At 33.9% G+C, this 23,434-nt stretch overlaps 1 protein-coding gene and 1 non-coding gene across 2 annotated transcripts; one reads left to right on the top strand and one right to left on the bottom strand.

Annotated features, from left to right (window-relative positions):
• The first annotated feature begins 4,084 nt into the window (after nucleotides 1–4,084).
• On the top strand, nucleotides 4,085–4,195 carry LOC142544005 (small nucleolar RNA R71). The gene has a single exon (XR_012819974.1). It is a non-coding gene; the product is annotated as a small nucleolar RNA R71 (small nucleolar RNA).
• Nucleotides 4,196–8,265: 4,070 nt separating this feature from the next.
• LOC142543208 (serine carboxypeptidase 1-like) lies at nucleotides 8,266–21,991 on the bottom strand. The gene is given in 16 exon segments (XM_075650316.1): nucleotides 8,266–8,483; nucleotides 16,925–16,970; nucleotides 17,092–17,205; nucleotides 17,288–17,409; nucleotides 17,476–17,541; nucleotides 18,212–18,451; nucleotides 18,525–18,605; nucleotides 18,875–18,976; nucleotides 19,054–19,091; nucleotides 19,164–19,202; nucleotides 19,205–19,259; nucleotides 19,688–19,741; nucleotides 19,744–19,815; nucleotides 19,989–20,065; nucleotides 21,334–21,479; nucleotides 21,618–21,991. Coding segments are annotated over 16 exon segments (1,485 nt in total). The 5' UTR covers nucleotides 21,767–21,991; the 3' UTR covers nucleotides 8,266–8,399.
• Nucleotides 21,992–23,434: the final 1,443 nt, after the last annotated feature.

Genomic DNA, 23,434 nt, shown 5'->3' with positions numbered 1-23,434 from the left:
TTACTTTGAGGATGATATGGGGTAGAAACTTTATGTGTAATGCCATATTTTCTTAACAAAGAGGAAAATGATTTATTTATAAAATGACTTCCCCCATCACTAATTATTGCTCTAGGTATTCCAAATCGGCTAAAAATATTTTCTTTTAAAAATTTTATAACAACTTTATGATCATTAATTCTACATGCAATTGCTTCAATCCATTTTGAAACATAATCAACAGCGACTAAAATGTACTTATATCCAAAAGATAATGGAAATGGACCCATAAAATCTATCCCCAAACTATCAAATATTTCAATAATTATGATTGGATTTAAAGGCATCATGTTTCGTTTTGAAATTGATCCCATCTTCTGACAGTTTTCACAAGATTTGCAAAATAAATGCGTATCTTTGAATAAAGACGGCCAATAAAATCCACATTGTAAGATTTTTGTAGCTGTTTTATTGGATGAAAAATGACCTCCACATGCTTCAGAATGACAAAATTTAATAACATTACTTACTTCATTGTCGGGTATGCATCGTCGAAAAATTTGGTCAGGACAATACTTAAATAAGTAAGGATCATCCCAATAAAATTTTTTAACTTCTATCAAGAATTTATTCTTATCATGTGAATTCCAATGAGAAGACATTTTATTTGTCACAAGAAAATTTACAATGTTAGCAAACCAGGGCATAATAGTAGCATAAAACAACTGATCATCTGGAAAATTTTCATTTATTGGTATTTCATTACGAGATGATTCAGTCATTATTCTAGATAAATGATCGGATACAATATTTTCTTTTCCTTTTTTATCTTTAATTATAATATCAAATTCTTGTAACAATAAAATCCACCGTATTAATCTTGGCTTAGCATCTTGTTTATTTGATAAATATTTTATGGCAGAATGATCGGTGTAAACAATAGTAGTAGAACCAATTAAATAAGATCGAAACTTATCTAATGCAAATACTACTGAAAGTAATTCTTTTTCAGTAGTTGAATAATTTATTTGGGCTCTATTTAAGGTTCTACTAGCATAATAGATTGCATAAGGTTTTCCTTCTTTTCTTTGTCCTAACACAGCTCCTATAGCATATTACACTTGCATCACACATTAATTCAAATGGTAAAGACCAATCTGGAGGTTGTAAAATAGGTGATGTAACTAAAAGATTAATAATTTTTTTAAAAGCATTTTCACATTTCTGAGTCCATTCAAATTGTGTATCTTTTGTTAAAAGATTTGAAATTGATTTAGATATTATGCTGAAATTTTTTATAAACCTTCTATAAAATCCTGCATGACCCAAAAATGATCGAACTTCTTTGACCGTTTTTGGTGATGTTAAATTAGCAATAACATCAACTTTGGTTTTATCAACTTCAATTCCTTTTTCAGATATCACATGTCCTAAAACAATACCAGATTTAACCATATAATGACATTTTTCCCAATTTAAAACAAGATTTTTTTCTTCACATCTTTTTAATACTTCTTCTTGATTTTTAAGACAATTTTCAAATGAGTTTCCAAAAACAGTTATATCATCCATAAAAACTTCTACATATTCTTCAATCATATCACTGAAAATACTTAACATGCATCTTTGAAAAGTAGCCGGAGCATTACATAAACCAAATGGCATTCTTTTAAATGCAAAAGTTCCGAAAGGACAAGTAAAAGTAGTTTTTTCTTGATCTTCTAATGATATAAGTATTTGATAATACCCCGAATACCCATCAAGAAAACAGTAATAAGAATTTCCTGCTACTTTTTCTAGAATTTGATCTAAAAATGGTAGTGGGAAATGATCTTTTCTAGTTGCATCATTTAATTTTCTATAATCAATACACATACGCCAACTAGATGGAATCCTAGCTTGTAATAACTCTCCCTTTTCATTTTTTATAACAGTGATGCCGGACTTTTTAGGTACTACTTGTGTTGGACTTACCCATTTACTATCTGAAATTGGATAGATAATTACATCGTCTAATAGTTTTAATACTTCATTCTTAACAACTTCCTTCATATGTGGATTTAACCTTCTTTGTGGTTGTTGATATGTTTTAGCATTTTCTTCCAAGTGAATTTTATGTGTACAAATTAAAGGATTCATACCTTTTATATCTTTCAAAGTCCATCCAATTGCATTTTTATATTTTTTAAGTAATTTAATCAAATCTTCTTCTTGATTTGGCAAAAGAGTGGAAGAAATTACAACAGGAAATGTTTTATTTTCACCAAGAAATAAATATTTCAATTCTAATGGTAAAACTTTTAATTCAAGTTTTGTATTATCATCTTCTTTAAAATTATTTTTAGACTCAAAACTTTCTATTGAAAAACTTCAGATTGTTGAGTTAAGTTTTCTTCTTGTATATTTTCTTCCACAATTGGTTCAATTTCATTATCATATTCATTTTCATTAATACTTGGTTGTTTACATAAATTGAACACATTAAGTTCTAGAGTCATATTTCCAAAAGACAATTTCATTATTCCATTTCGACAATTAATTAAAGCATTTGAAGTTGCTAGAAATGGTCGTCCCAATATTACTGGAATTTCATTATGTACTTCTATTGGTTGTGTATCCAAAACAATAAAATCTACAGTATATATGAATTTATCAACTTGAACCAACACATCTTCTACAATACTTCTAGGTATTTTGATTGACCTATCCGCCAGTAAGAGAGTAACAGAAGTGGGTTTTAATTCTCCTAAATTAAGTTTTTCATAAACTGAATAAAGAAGTAAATTCACACTTGCTCCCAAATCCAACAAAGCTTTTTTAATTTTATTTTCTCCAATAATACATGAAATTGTTGGACAACCAGGATCTTTATATTTTAAACTAGAATTATTTTGAAGAATAGAACTTACTTGTTCAGCCAAGAATGCTTTTTTCTTCACATGCAATTTTCTCTTTACAGTACATAAGTGTTTTAAAAATTTTGCATAAGAAGGTACTTGTTTAATAGCATCTAATAATGGAATATTTATCTTCACTTGTTTAAAAACTTCATAGATATCAGAATCACTTTTTTGTTTTTTATGATTTGTTAATGCATGAGGAAATGGTGGAGGTTTATTTGACTTATTTACTATTTCAGATGATTTATCCTTCACCATATTATTCTTAAAATTTAAGGTATCATCATTCTCAAAAGTATCAGGATTATCATCCTTACTCTTTGATTTTAAATGATCCTTGTTTTCATTACTATATGGATCATTAACTATTTTACCACTTCTAAGGGTAATAACAAATTTTATTTGATCAATTTTTTCATTTTTTAATTCTTGATTTTGATTTTTAGGATTAGGTTGAGATTGAGATGGAAATTTTCCTTTTTCATGAATATTAAGTGCAGATGCAAATTTTGCAAGAGTTTCTTTCAAATCACTCGTAGATTGACTGTTTTGAATATTGATAGACTCTTGCTTTTGGATAAATGCATGAATTACATCTTCAAAGTTTTTTCTTGGAGGTGTAACATAAGGAATATAACCTTGATGATTTTGGTTATTTTGAAAATATTGTTGTGACGGTTGTGCATTATTATCATTCCTCCAACTAAAATTAGGATGATTTTTCCATCCAGGATTATATGATGGTGAAAAAGGATCTAGTATTGGTTTTTTATAATTGTTAACATAATTTGCTTGTTCATGGAGACATTCTTTAAATGAAGGTAATGTTGGACAATCTTTTGTAGCATGATCTTGTGTATCACATATATGACAAACAATTTCTTGAATACTTTTTAATTGACCACTCTTTTTCATTTCTTATGAATCAATTTTTCTTGCTAAAGATGCAAGTTTAGCTTGAATATCTATATCATCTTTAAGATTATAGATACCACCCCCATTTGTTGAATTATTGTTTTTAGTTGTTGGTGGTTCTATTGTGCCTATATTATCCCAATTTTGAGCATTTTCTGCTAATGAATCCAAATATTCCATAGCTTCATTTGGGTTTTTATCTTCAAAAGTTCCATCACATGAATTCTATCATTTGCCTATCTTTAGGTATTAGACCTTCATAAAAGTGAGAAACTATTCTCCATGTTTCAAAACCATGATGTGGGCATGTATTAAGTAATTCTTTATATCTATCCCAACATTGATAAAACGTTTCTCCTTGTTTTTGAGAAAAAGTTGTAATTTGTCTTTTAAAAGAGTTTGTTCTATGGGAAGGGAAAAACTTTTTGAGAAATTGTTGTTGCATTTCTTCCCATGATCTTATTGAACTTGATCTTAAATTTTGTAGCCATGTTTTAGCTTTATCTTTTAAAGAAAAAGGGAAAAGCTTTAATCGAACTATATACATGCTACAATTTTGATCATTATAAGTGTTACAAACTTCCTCAAATTCTCTTAGATGCAAATATGGATTTTCAGAATCTAAACCATGAAAATTTGGTAAAAGTTGAATAATTTGAGGTTTGAAGTTGAAATTAGATGCATCAGGAGGAAAAACTAAACAAGATGGGGACACTAGTTCTAATAGGGTTCATATGGTGCCTAAGTGTTCTTAATTGATCATGTTCTTGATTATTATTATTATTATTATCATCTTGATTATTTGAATTATCATCCATGTTTAAATTATTTTCAGATACTCGAATAATTCTACAATTTTTTTTTCGACTCCAAATACTCATACAAAAAGAAAACAACACAATACTTATAAATAAAACATAATTAACAAATATAAACTTAATTTATACCTCCCCGGCAACGGCGCCAAAAACTTGCTACTACTTAAATAATAATTCACCCAAGTGTAGGTTGTCTGCAAGTAATATAATTCGTAAGTACGAGATCGATCCACAGAGAGGTTATTTTGAGTTTAAATTTATTAATTTATAGATTACCAAATGCAAGAATTAAGTTTACAAATTATAAACTTTGTCAAGGCTTGAGGATTTATTCTTGGTTTATGTAATATTGTTTAACTAAAAGTAAAACAAAAGAAACCACCATAAATAATGGTTCCAAAAAATTAAACACACACATAATATAATATAGTTCCCACTATAGAAAATACCGAATTAACCGATATTTTATATATGGTACCTATGATTATAATTATGACCATATAAATAAATAATTGCATAAACTAAATGTTAAATTAAATCATTATATTTCATTTAGAACAACCGGCAGAGCCACGCTATTGCCTAAATGAAATATATTGATTTAATAAGTTAGTTGCGATAAAGTAAATGTTAGTTGCGATAAAGTAAAAGTTAGTTGCGAGAAAGTAAAAGTTAGATGCGAAAAATAAAAGTTAGTTACGATAAAGTAAATGTTAGATTGTTAGATGTTAGTATTAAATCATAATATTTCATTTAGAACAACCGGCAGAGCCACGCTATCGTCTAAATAAAATATTATGATATTATTATATAAATATATATATATATCTATATATATAATAATAAGTGATGAAATATTTATTGTATCAAAATTAAACAACAAATTAAGATAACCACTTTAATGGTATCAAGCATTTGATGTAAATTGATAACAACAAATAATTCATTTTTATACCTACAATAAAAATAAGTTAGTTAAATGAAAAGAAATAAAGAAAGAATATACAAAATATAAACAATCTTACTTCACCAAGAATGCATCCTCTTCACCTTGACATAATAGATTTAGCTTGCCATAAGATTACTTTTGATCAACACTAAAATATCACTCATAGTTGAGAACATGAAAGAAAATATATTGGAACTTAGAACTTTGATACATACTCACACTATATTTTACAATGAGATAAAATGATTCTCAAGCTAGCACAAGGCCTCTATTTATAGGCCAAATGAGAGAAAGGGTCAAAATTTTTATTAATGCCATGTAGTTGCAATAGTATTCTTTGTCTCCTCCAAGTTCAATTCCATGTCCCTTCTTTCAATGCTTTGTTCCATGACTTTAATCACCGAATTTGACTCTGCTCAAAATGGCAAACATGTGGGGAATTGTCTGTAGATGAATTTGGCCACTTGGTTCACCTCATTTGGTTAAATATTGAAATAGTTATGATATTTTTAATATATGCTGATCATAGTAAAAGTAAATTTGTCATCCTTTTGATATTTGCACAATTTGATCATCTTAAAGATCTTTTTAGGCAATCATGTCTTCTGCAAAGTTGTAGATAATTTCTCAAGGATTCGAACATGTTTGAGTCACCTCCATTTGAATTTTCTAGCTTGAGTTATCATTATTCTACCAACACGTAGAAAACCTGAAAATAAAACATATTTAGTAAGACAATTAAATATAAACAAACAATTCTAAAATAACATAATTTTATAATTTTAATGAAACTTAAATTTTAAAATACAGGTTTTAACATATAATAAATTATTAATTTTAAGTTTCATCAGAGGACCACCATGTCCTGAGATAATTGTATCATCTCCAGGAACCCGGGAAGTATCTTGGTTGGTTTTTCTGGTAGGAGCCATATCAACGTGTTAAGCTCAATTTCCCATGAACGGCGCCAATGATGTAATCCGGGTAAATCGGGTGAGCAAAGTCGGGGCGGTCCTCCGGATGGTGATATAGTGTTTAAGGAAAATGAGTAAGGAAAGAATATATATTGTGAGGAAAATATATCATTGTGATCTTGGGCTTTTACTGTGACCTGCAAACAATAAGATGAACTCGTAAATGGACGCTGAAGGAATGTCCAGCGTATCCATTCTGATACTTATGTCAGCATGTGAAGAAGAAAAGTGAAATGACTTGTATATGTGTGGATATATGTGAGTGCTTGAGAGTTCAAAGTTCCAGAATCTGTAAATGAGATTGATATCAGCTATTTATAGGAGGAAATCCCATGATTACCTTGTTTTCGGTGCCCACCTTCTAAGCATGGTAAGGCGGCTGCCCATATCCTGTTTCTGATTACTTCTCTGACACATCAAACCCATGTTGTTCTGACAAAATTTATTGTCAAGCATAAGGTATCTCATACTGATACACTCGAGTGTGGCACACTTCTCGAGGTAGCCCGAGTAGGAAGTTCTCGGGAGCTTGTATGAGAGCTCGGGCCCATGACTGCCTGGCAGAAAATATCCTGGGGGATCCCATGCCTGCTGATGAAGAAAGTAATCTGCATATTAACTCTAATTTGGGCAATCCATTTAGTTTCCCAAATAATCCATGACCCGATATCTTATGGGAGTACCACAAGGCATAACCAAGATTTTAAAATTAGGTAGACAAAAATTTAAATAATATTTTTTTAGAGATTAAATTAAAGACTTGTTTGCGTCGTAAAGAAATTTTACAAAAAATTGAGTTTAGCTTCAGCCAACAATGTGTTCATAATCCTGTTCGACAAATGTTTGTCTTTTTCAATTTTTCAACACTTATTATTTTTACAAAAAAAACACATAATACCTGAAGAACTCTCAATAGTGTAAAGGTTGGATATATCCCTAATGCATGTTTAATATATATATAGATATATATATATATCCCTAATACTAAATATGTCCATTCGGGTGAGATGGATAGGTTGGATCGAGTTGAGCGATAGTACTTATAAAAAATTGCTAAACCCGAACCCGAATCAATCCGATTAACACGATTAATAAACAATTGTTTAAAAAATATTCAAAATATTATGAAAATTTATGATATAAATATATAATAAATATTTTTTCAGACATACAATATATAAAATTATAGGCAATATTTATTAATTATATTTTAAAAAAATTTAAAATTTTCGGGTGAGTTTACCCGAACCCAACCCAACCCAACCCAACCCGATCATTTTTTTCGGTCAGCTATCGGGTCCAATCAGATCTGACACGAACCCAAAAACCCCAAATCCAAATCTAATTTTTTTCAGGTTAAACCGTGTCGCGTTTATGGGTCGTGTTTGATTTTGACACCCCTATATAATACCTGAAATATCCGATAATATAAACATTCGTTATTATTAATACATGTACACTACACAAACTTTGCATACGATTCAACTAAAATTTTAAACTATCAATTACTCAACCACCTATAAAGTCTTTTTTTAAAGAAATTAGTTTTTAAATTATCAGTACACAGAATTCTTCATCAATAACAATTCTTTGTTTCACTATAGGCAGACCTTACTTGAAGTTATAAATAGCAATCCTCTGTTCCACAAGACTTCGTCTGTGTTTCCATGATCAAACTATATATATAATTTTGATATGTTGCATAGCAACGTAATCACTTTTGTGTTCCCCGATGAAGTAGCACTTAACTAGTGTATGCATAATTTGTTACCTCAACGACGAGCAGGGTTGATGGACATCATATCAAAATTTATTTTATATATTGAAAGAATATATTTTTTTCTAGACTTTCTAAATTCTATTTTCATATTTTTTTATCTGCCAACCAGCGTGAGTAGAACGCCAATGCTTCACGTGGTTTGTATTCTGGTACAGTGTGTCCAGCTCCCTGCATAATTCACATACAAACGTCGTCAATCCCAATTCTTATTTTCATGTTGTTGGAATCTTGTCTTCACTCTTACCATAGCTAAGACAAATGGTTTGGCATTCAATTACCAAGTTTTTGAAAATTGGATACATATTTAACAGTTTATGATATATGACAACCAGGTGACAAATCTTTATCAGTACATGAAATTCGACTTCGTAAATGGGTAATGGTCTATGGTCTAGCTCGATCTATGCATTTTTTACTGTTTTACTGTCGCTGCAGGAACATAAGTAAAATACACATATCGGGGCTAAGCGGACGTGGAATGGAATGAAAATTGGAGCTTGAAGAAGTCAACAAGAAGATTAGGCAGAAGCACAGGCGCACCCGCGTGATATGGGCGTGCAGCCACGCGTTCGAGACAAACCAGCATAACCCCAGACAGAGCAATGCATGCAGGCGCGCTTTCCCATAGTGCACCCACGCTGCCGAGAAGCATACCAGCATGCGAGAGCAGGAGTTGAAGCGCAACCGCGCATCCAAAGAGCCCGACCGCATGACACGACGTACAAAACAGGGACTCACGGACTTTTGTCGAATATAGAACACGTAGCCCTAAACTTTGGGTGATTCATTCAGCGTCGTGCACATACAAAAACACGATATTATGCGCGGGAGAGCGAGATCGAATATCGGGGATGGAGATGTGATTCGGCTACCATCTATTCTTCCTCTATCCTTCTAGATTCTTGTTTGTTGATGATGAAAAACATGTTTATTGTTGAATTCTATTTTGTTATGAACTAATTTGACACATCGTTGTGTGTTTAAGAAGAGTTAGTGTTTTTTGTTAATAAACGAGTTGATGTTAATAGTAAAACTATCGTAAAAATTAAATATATTGGAGACCAGGTGAAATCGTTTCTCTACTCTCTCTAATTGATTTTTCAGTATTTTGTGCGCTCAAAGTTATTCTTCTTTATTAGTGTTTGTTGAAATCTTCACCTAATAGTCTAAATAAAGTTCAACTATTTTAATTACGGTATTTGATATAATTTTGAATATACATTCTCTGTGGGAATAATATCCGTACGATATCGTACTCAATTACTTACGAAAGCTTGACACCGTATACTTAAAGTAGGCAATCGTGCAACAAGTTTATGGCGTCGTTGTCAGAAAGTGTTTTATTTAATTATACATCAATATTGTTTAGTAATTAGTCTTGATTTTAATTTAGATTTATTTTTATTGTTTATTGATTTGTTGTTTTCTCTTTGTTTTGCGGGTTATGCGAAAAAAACAAAGCTTCAACTCGTTGCTTCTTGATCCTAAATTCGAAAAGACTGTTAAAGCATTAAGGAAAGCATTAAGAGGAGCTCAAGCAGATGGCAAAAAACAGAAAAAACAATAATCCACATCCTGCTGCATTACCCATCAGAGATGACTTCAAGCATGTGATTAATGCACATTATTTTGGCATAGCTCGTGGAACTATCAACGCCGCTAATTTCGAGTTGAAGTCATCACTGATTAACATGGTTCAGTAGAACCATTTGAGGGAGGGAGCAGCCACCACAGATAAAAATCACGGACACGTTAAAAATTAATGGTGTTGCCTGATAATACTGTTAGATTGAGATTGCTTACATTTTCTCTTATGGATCAAGCAAGGAGTTGGCTATAATCAATACCCCTTGCGTGCATAACTACATGGAAAGATATGACGACAAAATTTGATAGTGGAGTATTTTCCTCCTGTCATTGAAGATTGATATCAGTACATTCAGACAGACTGATTTCGACCAGTTGTATGAGGCATGAGAATACTTTAAGGACCAGCTTAGAAGATGTCCAAACCATAACTTTGAAAAATGGGTCCAGATTGAATTATTTTATAATAGGCTAAACGCACAAACTATGACATTTGTCTGCGGCTACTGGACGAACTATCTTTGTCTAAACTGCGGATGAAGACTACGAAATTCTAGAGCAAATGACGATCAACAACTACCAATGGCTCTTAGAGAGATCTAGAACAAATAAGTCGGCTGGAGTTTATGTGGTTGATCCTATCCTATCACATAACTCACTGCGCAAATTTCTGCAATGACCACTCAGATTGCAGCGATGAATAAAAGAAGCCAGACAAATTTTGAGGCTATTGCGGTGTCCACTGACGAAGGGCCCACTACTGAGGATGCTCAGTATCCATGTGTGATAGTGGAGGATGTACTTGTGAAGGAGGACAAAGCAATTGATCACCATGACTTCTCGGTATTTGGCTTTTTAAGGATAAAAAAAGAGCGAAAATCTAGTGGCTGACCATTTGTCTCGATTGAAGTCAGAGCACAAGAATGAAGAAACAATCATCAAGGAAACTTTTCCAGGATGAACAACTTTTCGAGGTAACTTCTAAACTCACATGGTTCGCAGACATTGCTAACTTTTTGTCTTGGGGTGTTTTGCATCGGGATTCGAATCAATACAAGAAGTTCTTCCATGATGCAAAATTTTATCTATGGGATGACCCTTAAGTTTACAAGAGATGTGTTGATCAAATGATTAGGAGATGTGTAGGAGAAGAAGAAGCCAGAGATATTATTGAGCAATGCCCCTCTGCCTTGTATGATGGGGCATTTTGGAGCGTCTGGAACAACTTTCAAGGTGTTACAATCTGGTTTCTATCGACTAATGTGTTTAAAGATAGTCATACCTTGGTGAAATCATGTAATAGATGCCAAAGGGTAGGAAATACTTTTAGGAGTCATGAATTACCACTAACAGATATTTTGGAGATGTAACTATTTGATGTTTGGGGTATTGACTTCATGGGGCCATTCTCATCTTCTTTTGACCCATCTTATATTTTTCTTGTTGATTATATTTCGAAATGGGTAGATTCAATTGCCACCAGTACTAACAATGCTCGTGTTGTCATGAAATTTTTGTACAAAAACACATTCACCAGGTTTGGGATGCCAAGAGCCAAATTGAGTGACGCGCACTTTTGCAATAAGATTTTTGACTCATTGTTGGCTAATTATAATGTGAAGCATAAGGTGGCACCTGACTATAACCCACAATCAAACAGTCAAGTACAGATATCCAACAGAGAATTCAAGCAAATTCTGAGAAAAATGTAAAGACTAACCGGAAGGATTGGGCGATCAAGTTGCATGAAGCATTGTGGGAGTACAAGACTTCTTTCAAGGCACCTATTACTCTCGACTTAAATTGTTTCCTGGTAAGTTAAAGTCAAGACAGCTAGGTCCGTTCACAGTGAAACTGGTACAACCACATGGTGCGATTAAACATTTGCGCAATGACTGGCATACTTTCAAGGTTAACAACCAACAGATGAAGCATTATTATGGGAATGAGCGAGGAACTTAGATAATGTTCCACTCCCTGAGCCGAATTAAGAGAAGAAGAAAAATAAGCCGATGACTTGAAACAAAGCGCTTTGTGGAAGACAACCCATAGATATTTTTCGCTTTTTTTTAATTTTCATTCATTTAGCTTAATTTAGTACATTACTACATTTACATGTTTTCCAAGTAACTAAGTCATGTGCATGACGATTTTTGTAGGCCCAAAGAGAAATCTAGACAAGTCGAAGTCAGATAGAATTTCAAGCATAGTCGCACTCAATTGGAGCGCTGCCGCGCTGCTCGACAACTCTTGGTATTCAAGAATCAGAGGTAGGCGCGCACCCGCGGTTGTCTAGAGTGTAGTCGCGCGTTCGGATAAACTATTGGCCGTACTGGACAGAGCATGAAGCGCGGCCGTGCGATTTGAGCGCTCTCAAATGGCATGGCCGCCTCAAATCGCGCGGCCGTGCTGAAATATCTCAGTTTTATAGCTCGTAACACAGTCAACGACGCGCACCGACGCTACGATATAGCGCGTCCGTGCCTTCCAGATATTTACACGATGCACTCAGATAGGGAGACACGTGCACCCGCGCTCTAAGGAAGTGTGCTATAAGAAGCGTGGCCGCGCGCGAACACATATATAAAAAGATATGGGGCTGCTCGAATTCAGTTTTCAAAACCTAACCTAATAAAAGTGCCGCCACCTCCATCTTCTCTCCTAGATCGACCTCTGCCGTCCTACTTCTCCATCTCCGGCATAACACAAGTAAGGAAGAGCCCCTCCTTTTATATCTCCCCATCTATAGGAACACTATTGTTTTCGGGGAACTTATTCAGATTCGTCACTGCCACGAAGCACTCTATTTTTCCGATGAAATTTTTTGAACTCCGACGATTCCAAAATTAAATCAAGTATGAAATAACATTTTTATGTGTAATACAAATTTTGAAATCGAATTGAGAATTATTGAAGATCCAAGTGTGAATTATCGAAACTATTATTGAAGTGAATAGATTATCGTATTTGGAGATATTTTGTGCTTGGTGTTTTAGAGATAATCAAGTAATTAAGGAGATGTGATTGAATTGAAGGAATTGTGTAGGGTGGTTAAACATTGAGAAGTGGTTTATTATTGCTTTGGCATTACTATGTCACTCACTCGTTAATCGATGCCTCCGAAAATAATCCAATAAAGGTGTCTCATCGAACTCATACAACAATGAAAAATTTTGGAACGAGAAAACACAAAATCTATATATAGCCTTTCTGACAAGGCCAATTGTGAAAGAAAGGAGTCTGCATATGTCACACCCCAACTATGAATTGGCGGAGATGATTGTTGAGAACGTTTCGACTAAATTTGCACAACACCGTCTGAGGCGGTGATTTCATAGGTGCGAGAGTTCTATGCATATCTAAAGTCAAGCATGAAGATTTTAAAGTATTGGTACGTAGTAGATTGGTGGCATGCGATGCAGGAACGATTAATTTGGTTTACAATCCCCCAAGGTTCGAATACAATGAAATGAATACAATCAGTATATGGATGAGCATGTCAACTAAATGGAGATTATTCACAAAGTGTAGAAGAAGGGTCGAGTGGAGAATGAGTCAGAACAGTTATGACTCAAAGAGTACGATCTTGTTTTTGTAGCCAGAATAATGCCCTCAACCCATGCTACGGAGATCACCAGGGATAAAGTTGGACTGGATCTATGTCAACGTGACTAGAAAAACGGTGGATTTGGGGAAAATAATTCAAGCTTCGACCCTTCGTGCTATTTCAGGAGCCCACACAGGTGTCCTCCCGTTTCCAAACCTCATCACCGATCTTTTCCAACACGCGGATGTTACTTGGGGACCTGACGAGCAACTCATGAAGGCCAAGGCACTCATTATTGTCGTTCCCGAGGACCCTAAGGTTAGACCAATGGCGGAGGTAGCACGAACATGAAGGATTGAATATACTCGACGTGCGAGAGAGCGACGAGAAAGATGACTGAAGGGCATTGATTTACTCTTTTGGAGCATGGTATGAGGAATAAAAGGCGAGAGTTGAACGAGCACGGTTATAGCACGAACATTATCATGAATTATATGACGGATTTTAGTTCGGTGCTCACCTAGCGATTTCCGCCCATCGGGCCAGATGATGCAGAGTTCCCACAACAGCTAACCTGGCCGCCCCACTATGAACCACCATCCCAACCCATGGATGTGGACGACGAAGAAGAGATGGTTGATGGCTCGAGCGACGAGTTTGACGCTCATCGTGAGCTTTTTTATTATTATATATTGAGGACGATGCATATCTTTCTAGTGAGTCAAAATGTGGAAAAAAGGGAATGGTCGGTCAATTATGAGAATAGATGCGAAAACATGAATTTTAAACCAAGTTAGTAACTCTATATGCATGTTCACCAATCGCTTAATAGTCGCATCACTTCATGCATTGTTGTCATGATCATTAATACACCTGATAAGAAGAGAACGTTTATTGCATGCTTTGTGATATTGAATGGATGACCTAGTTTTGAGACTTTTTGTGATTTCTATTTGATATTGAGATATATGTCACAACCACAGAAGTGATCTATGCCATCATTGAATTTGTTTGGGCATGTTTTAATTGCTTATATGCTATCACATGAAGCCCTTTGAGGCTAATTGAAATTTGAACGAGATGTGTTATTCAAAAAATTCTTCTAAAAGCCAGTTACATTTTTTGAAACGCACATGGTCAGCCTGTACAAGTTGATTGATGTTTGAAGTAGTCTAGAACTTGGTTTAGCATTATTCGAGACGAAATACATATAATGTTTGACTTAGAGATGATTTAGGTAATTTTTTAGCTTAATGAAAATCGAATGATGTTTGCCAAACGCACACGATAGCCCTCATTCGTACATTTTTTTTCTAAATCGCACATCAATTATCAAATCTTTTAACATATACACTAATTACCTATTTGTTGAGAGAAATAAACCCCTTTAGCGCTTTTAAATTAAAAAAAACCTTGTAAATTCAAAAATTCCCATGAATAGATGAAAAAAGAAGAGTGTTGGAGTTGTGAAAAAAATGAAAGGAAAAGGGGATATGAAAAAAATGTGAATGATAAAGAAAGAGGATGAACAAATGCTCATGGTGTGGAGATTGAAATGAAGAGAAATGAAAAGAAAATAAAGGACTAAGGTTGAGGATGATGTGAAAATTCAATCAATGGGGAGTATTAAAGGTGAAGAAATGCGTTGCATAAGTATAATGCTTATTTTATCTCATCTTTGATTCTCTACCCTTTATTGTAGCCATGAGCTGTTTCCTAACGTTATAAGCTTAAAGGGCATATTAACCAAGTCACATGTATCTGATATACTAGTGGAGAAGGGTTGTTAAATTTGAGCTTATGGACACTTCAAATGCATTGTCAGCAAGTAAGGGATTTGACCATTTACACACATCTCATGACACCAAGTTACATTTTGGTATGAAATTCTTGATTGTGTGTTTGAACCAAATGTTTAACCTAAACAAGTCCTAATGATCTATCTAAGTATTTATTGTTTAAAGAGTGGTGGCTTGAAACTTAAGTTGAAAATTCTACGAATCTGTGAAGTGACGAGCGGCATGAATCTATCACGATATTGGGTTGGGTAGATGAGATTGATAAATCACACATGTAAACTGTTGAGTGGTTGTGACATACATATTATTTGAAAAACTTGTATAGTTAATCTCTGAGGCATAAGATGATTCCTATATTCCACGACGTTATTTGTTTATTTTTAGCCTTTTTTATGTTTCTAGATGTTATATGTTCTATTTACTTCTTTATTTTGCTCGACATTAGTAAAAGTTCAAGTTTAAGGGGTTTTTTAATAATTGGTACTTATATTATTGTTTTAGAGCGGATCTATGCGTTTTTGGTCAACTTTGGATCTATGCGTTTTTGGTCAATTTTGGTGTCGTTGCAGTAACATAGGTAAAATACACATATCGGGCTAAGTAGACGAAGATGGAATGAAAATGGGAGCTTGAAGAAGTGAACAAGAGGATGAGGCAGAAGCACAGGCGCACCGGCGCGATATGAGCGTGCAACCACGGGTTCGAGACAAACCAGCATATCCCTAGAGCATTTCCATAGTGCACCAGCTGTCAAGAAGCACACCATCACGCGAGAGCAGGAGTTGAAGCGCAGCCGCGCGACCGTGCATACAAAAAAGGGACTCACGGACTTTTCAAGAATATAATTCATTCAGCGCAGTGCACATACGAGAACACGATGTTTTGAGAGAGAGATCAAGATTGAAGATCAGGGACGGAGACGTGATTCAGCTTCCAGATGTTCTTCCTCTCTCCTTTTAGATTCTTGTTTGTTAGTTTGATGAAGAAAAACATGTTTAGTTTTGAATTCTATTTCGTTATGAACGAATTTGATTTTTTAGAGATCAACTAGCTTGATCGAAACTATGTTTTTTGAATTATTGAGTTTTATGATTAATTCTTTCTTCATTTATTTGTGTTTGCCTGTTATTAATTTATTGGTCATAAAATGATTCAACAACTAATTGAAATCTAGCACTCATGTGAAGAAATTGAAATTAAGATCGTAGGAATCATATCGTCAAATGTTTATATTGTTCGGAAGATATATAATCTCATCGAAATCCTGGTAAGAACATCGTTTGCACATATAGTTTACTATTAGATTTTAAATAGTAATAATAAAAATAATTAGTAAACTATACACTCCTACTATGGAATTGGGAAAAAGGAATAAGAAGAGTTAGTAATCTTGTATAATAAACGAGTTGGTGTTAATAATAAAAGTATCAATAATTAAATATAGTGGAGATCATATGAAATTGTATTTTTAGACTCTCTCTCATTGATTTTTTAGTATTTTGTGCGCTCAAAGTTATTCTTGTTTGTTAGTGTTAGTCGAAATCTACATTTAGTCCCATTATTTTAATTACGGTACTATATATAATTTTGAATATACACTCTCTAAGAGAACGATATTATACTTCATCACATACTAAAACTTGACACCACAAGGTAAGCAACCGTGCAACACATACCTTTATGGTGAGGAAGATGAGATTGTTTTCATAAACCTGTATGTATCTGCGTAAAATGAAATGTGAACTAATCAGCCCCTTTCAAGAAGTCAGCAGACAATCATGTAACCAAAGACTGACATTTTTATGCTAAATGACAACTTAAAATTCACAAAGATCAGACATACCCTGCAACTTGGTCATTCACAAACCAAGGCCTCCATGAATCAGCTTTCTTGTATCCGACGGATCGAGTCCAAGCTTCACTTCCCGTGAATGGAACACACATATCATGATCCCCACTGAACAAAAAATTAAATCCTTTTAAATAAATTGATACCGCTACTCACAAATTAAACAGCAAAATTCAGTGATTCTTTCTACCTGTATATGAGAGCTCGATATCCCCGGGATGTGAGGTTCTTATGATATTTGATCATGCTCCCAGCATCATGATAAAATTTGAGTCTGTCTGTGCACAGCTCAAAGTTTCCTGCCACAATTTTCTGGAGCACGAACAGTTAATTTTACCGCGCGAAACAAATAAGGTAAGTAGAGATGATAAATCTTACAGGTTCAGCATGGATTGCTCTCCTAACTGCTTCACTGTTCAGCCATGCAGTTGCAACCTCATCATCCTGCACGTTTTGTTAAAATAACAGCGGTTTTTTGAGGTCGAGAGTGTACATATAATACTACTGAACCAAAACAAGCTGCATACTAATCAATTTTCGTACTCGAGCTTCAAAGTAACTTGAAGCCAAAAAATAAACTATTTTGGTTCCAACAATATTAAAATAGAAACTTGTTAATGAATTCTTGAATTATAGCTTGAACTCGTGAGACTGTTTAATTTTCAATAAGTTTATAAAATATTAGTATTTTTATATATTAAAATTTACGAACTATTCAACAAAATAATTTGGGCTGATATGTTCGGCTCAAAGAATATTTGAACCATAGATTAAGCCAGACTAGGACTAGGACAAGCCTATCAAAATTTGAAAGAGGAATTACAATCTTTTGCTTTTTCACAATCTGGAAAATATGTACAGTTCATAAGGATCATCAAATGGCATTAGGAAGTAAATCAAATATAAGTTGTCCAAAAATTTCATTTTAGCTTTCTTGAGAGTTGAGACTATATATCAGATGTCCTTCATGAAAAAGACATCAGGTGTATGTAAATCATAAATATATATAAAAGTCGAGTAAAAATTACATTTGAGGGTTCTTGGGACTACATATCTGATATCATTCTAAAAATAGGATGTCATGTCCACCGAAAGTAAGGCTTGAGTTTCTTACAGTGCATGGAACGTCTTCTTCACTAAGAAGCTGTGGCCAACTCGGGACAAGTCCATCTCTTACAGGAGCTCTAAGAGGCCGTGCACGACCAAACATTCGTTTTCTCACAAGTAAAGGCCTTTTGGTCACACCCAATCTCCTGAAGCTCTGAGGCAATTTTGTCGTTGTGAATGAAATCTTACTTGGTGTAGCATGATAGCATGGTTCAAGAATGTTATATACGTTTATATCCTTGATTTCCTGAAATAACTCAAAATGTAAAGCACAAATGAACAGAAATATAAGTTTGAAAAGTAGAGAGTATGAATCTTACTTCATCTACTATTGCAAGCTTTTTTTGACAAGAGTCAGCCGTCGAATTATAGTAGTTCCCATTACATTGAATAGTAACTTCCTGCAGCATATCACTAAAGCGAATGAAATTGGAAACTTTACGTTGCCACTTTATGAACATATAAATGCTCCTTCAACCTACAAATCTGAGAGATCTCAACTTCTTCAGCAATTGTTCATTACTGAACAGTAATAAATTTCTTGGTGAAGAATATGATACAGCATTCACCATCAACCCACTCGACACGCTAGGAAATTTTTTTTACATGGACTTGCACTAGAAAAGTTAATGGAAAAACAAACAAAAGTAAGAACAATCAAGCCACAAACCTCGAAAAGTTCCTCTGATATAAGACCCATTCCATGCACAAAAGGTACAAGAGCATTACCATCGATAACATCATCTGTAACTCCATTTCCCACCATGTAACCCTAAAATAGTTTATTAATTAATTTCGTCTGTCCAAATGTTTATAATGAACATGCTGAGTTTCTTGAAAATGTGATACCTTCAGGTGGAGAATGGGCTTTATACCAGCATCAATCCCTAGTATATCCAAGTAAAAAAGTTAACTAGTACTCCCTTTGTAATAGTGGAAATGTCATAATGGTCACATACCTTTAGCTACTTCATAAGCCAAAGTCGGCACATATATTATGATTCACCAGATATAAAGAACGGATTGGATATGAATTCTGGATAGAGCTCAAACCACTAGCCAGGTAAAATATAAGGTTACTGATAGTTAAAAATGTGGCATGAAACAAACTTGTGCCACTATACACATAAAGTAGTCATCAGCTGCCCTTAGGCGTAGACCAAGGTTAAGAAGCTCGTGTCAAATCAATGAAAAATATAATGTATTAATCAGATAACTTACAATCATCAATATTTGTTTTGTGTTGATTTAGTAGTTTGTAAAATACATATTGAATGGTAAGCAACTATTTATCTTTTTTAAATAAATCTAAAGTTTTCAAAATTTTAGCTATACTAGATAACTAGCTTTGATAAGATGTTAACTTCACATTGCAACTTGCACGTAGGCTATAGGCAAAACATACGCGTGAAAATACATCATGTACCTACAATGACAACAGTGTGAAAGAACAATACAAAATTCAGTAGAGGTTAATATTCACCTTGAGGAGAAATATATGGGAATCAGAAGCACTCTTTAAGTCTCCTGTGATATGATATAGTCGGATATATTTTCTGAGTAAGATAATCCAACACCCGAAGGAGAGTCTAAATACAAAATACTTGATACCTGGAATGCCAAAAAGATTTATAAAATACTGCAATCTTTTAACTACAGAAATTGGTATCATAATAAACACAATCAATACAATCCAGTTTACATAAATAAATCCTCTAGCTAAGCGCACACACAAAACCCAAAAAAAAATCTAGATTCGATATTTTACCGCAGGAAATCATCACCTTAGACCAGCTATATGGATTCCGATGCAGGGTGGGAAGGCTACCATGTGGTTTTCCGGCCTCAAAATTAAAGGGACCTGCGATGATTAATCAAAGGAAAAATTTTAAATTCAAAATGGTATGGGAGAAAAAGAAGCTAAAAATACAGCAAAAATGCTGTTTTTTTCAATTTCATTATCAACTAAGGAAAAATTTGTAGGAAACAATAAAAAACCTTACCAAACATCAGTTTACATCATAATATGTTGATACAAAACCTGAGAAGAACATTAATGAAATCTACGACTCAAAAGAATCTTCTCTAAATCATGCAGTCATGAAGTTGTACTCAAATTTTTTTTTTTGGTCAATCCAGATTCCAACTTATTTTTGCATATTTTTCGATCAGATTTGTAAATATACCGAAAAATTAAAGTTATTTCAAAATTTCTTGAAAATTTATCGAGAATTGAGTACCACATTAACCTTATGTATATGGTTGGTTCTATTTATTATCAAAATCCAAACAACAATCATATCAACATCTAAAATCTAAATACTGATCTGTGTATGCTTACAAGGTATAGACAGAAGAGTATGGTACTGAATTTTACTGATTTAATAGCATGTTATATTGAATAATAAATATAAAAATTACGTACATTTTATTCAATGAAGTCTCTATTAGTTCAATTATTACACTACCTCTAGATGGTTATTTTTTAGTGTTTCAATAAATAAAAAATAAACCTGCAGTTAGACAAATGTGTAGAAGATATACTACTCTTACCAATCAAAAATATTAAAGTTTCATGTGAAGTTTCCAAGATCTATTAAATTCCTAAACCGATGGGGGTGGTCCAAAGAAATGGCTGGGAAGCAAATATTGTTGGCTCTAAAACCATCAAGGGTCATACAACAACTAGATGCTAGTTACCTGAATAGTTTAGTTAAATTCAAGGAACTGTGTTCAAATTCACAGAACTTGATTTCATTCATCAAGTGTCCTAAATGTTTTACCGGTGCATATCGACATTGATTCGTGGGGACCCCAACACAACTAATTTTGAACGCCATATGGGAAGTTCCAATGCATGCTATTCTCAAAGTCTAAATAATTCTCACGTTGAATGAGACCATTAATTTGTTGACACAATTGATTAGCCAAACCATCAAATAACTAAATTCAGCCTCAAATTTCGAAGCCCCTTAACCTTCACCAGACGTAAATTCTAGCTTCTTTCCAACAGTGCCACCCATTTTAAATTGTTTATTTTTTTAAAAAAATATCCAAATTACAAACCTTTTCACACAAATATGAAATCTTGATCATAAAGGGAAAAAAATCTAATAAATCTTCTCCTACCATGTTCATAAACAAATCCATCAAAGCTTGAGCACCCCGGACCACCATTGAGCCACAGCACAACAGGGTCTTCCCATGGATTCCTCTCGGACTCAACAAAATAGTAGTACAATTTCTTTCCATGATTTTCATCAATTGTCACATATCTATACAGGAAAAAAAACCCACAATTGAAAAACAAAAAACAACCCATCAAGCATAGTAACAAAATAAGTTCAATAAATCAATAAAAAGCAACCTTACAGAAGAAAAAGATGAATGTAATGTAAAAAAAAGATTCATACCCAGCATAGTGTCTTGAAGGAAAATTTCCACTAAACCCAGGAATCTGAGTTATAAGAGAACCTTCCGGTGCGGCCAAAGATGGCACATGACTTGCCAGAGTTTGAATCAAGATCAAATACAAGCAGTATGAGTATCGACGTCCCTTCATTTTGAACTAGAAAACGTGGAAGATTCAGCCCAAAATATGGCTACAAAAATGAATAATCTCACTTATCTGAATGGGTTATAGTCATTTTGCTGACAAGGGAAGCGAGAGACGACGATTGCCGAGGAGACTTTCCAAAAGGCTGGAAAGTGGCCACACACAGAACAAACGTGTGGTTGATATTTGTCGTCTGTGAGTAGGTGATCTCACCCGTTCGTATCATTGGACTGGTGCAGATTAGTTGAGATCATTTTGTAACTGGAGCATGTGCCGATTATTTAAAAGCCGCAAAACCTGACTTTATAAAATTGTGGGAAAGTTAATTAATAATCGATTTAAAATTATTAATTAAACATAAATTCATGATTAGAGATTTATAGCGGTGTCTTAGCTTCATTAGTAAATCATTATAATTAAATACTGGGAAAATTATGTCTACCTCGTATATAATAATAACTAAACAATATTAACTATATTTAAATATAATATATATTAGTCATCGAGCGCACACAACTTGTGTGTAACGCAATACACAAATATCACATGATTTTGTTGAGGTGTTTCATGAAATCTAAATGATATAGTTGACAAATTATTCATTGAATTCGAATGACAATAAAATATTTTATGAACTAAACGTCCTTTCTAGCTCGCATCATTAGAAAAACTTGAATTATATAAATTCTCGAGTATAACTTTTCATAACATTACACAAATTACTCATTGAATTTCATACTTTATAGATTCTCAACCATCAAAAAAATCGGATAATAACTAAAATAAATCAAACACCCAAAGATATGTAATAATATGTGACGTTATTCGGGTAAATCAGGTGAGAAAAGTTGGAGCAATCTACCGGATGAGGATATAAGTGTTGTGTTAGAAAAGTGAGCAAGGAAATACAACTTGTGATGAAGTTATTTCTCTATAATATGGCTTCAACTGTAACCTGCAGACAATGAGATGAACTCGTGAATGAGCGTCGGATGAGTGTCCGGCATATCCACTCTGATACTTAAGTCAGCAGGTGAAGAAAAGTAAAATGGATATATATGGGGTGATATACGTGAATGTTTGAGAGTTTTCAATTCCATGATCCAGAATCTTCTTAAATGAGGTGCATACTTGATATTTATTGGAGGAAATCACATGATTACCTTGTTTTCAGTGCACACCTGCTAAGTATGGTAAGGCGGCTGCCCATACCCTGTTTCTGATGACTTCTCTGACACGCCAAACCATGTCGTTCTGACAAAAATGATTGACAAGCATAAGGTAACTCATACTAATACACTTGAGTGCGGTGCGCTTCTCGAGGTGACCCGAGTGAAAGTTCTCGGGAGCTTGAACGAGAGAAAATATCTCGGGCATCCCCATGCCCGGCTGCTGAAGAAAGTAGTCTGCATATTGACTCTTATTTGGGCTATCTATTTAGTTTCCCGAGTCATCCATCCCTTAAATAGTCAGGCTATAATTTTACTTGATGTCCCGATCAATCATGCTTGAGCTTCAATAGAAAGATAATTAATTCCAAATTACAAAAGCATCGGGTGCTTCAAATATCCCAGAGATGGGATGAGGTGCCGGGAGCCTAAATCTTCCGGACTTTCAATAAGATGTCGGGACCTCATGTCTCCCAGACTTTAAATAAGAATCTGGGACCTCATG

The sequence above is a fragment of the Primulina tabacum genome, chromosome 4 (assembly GCF_025594145.1).
Source record: "Primulina tabacum isolate GXHZ01 chromosome 4, ASM2559414v2, whole genome shotgun sequence".
In the NCBI taxonomy this organism is placed as follows: Eukaryota; Viridiplantae; Streptophyta; class Magnoliopsida; order Lamiales; family Gesneriaceae; genus Primulina; species Primulina tabacum.
Note: the sequence above shows the minus strand (reverse complement) of the source record. Positions and strands in the feature narration are given on the sequence as shown.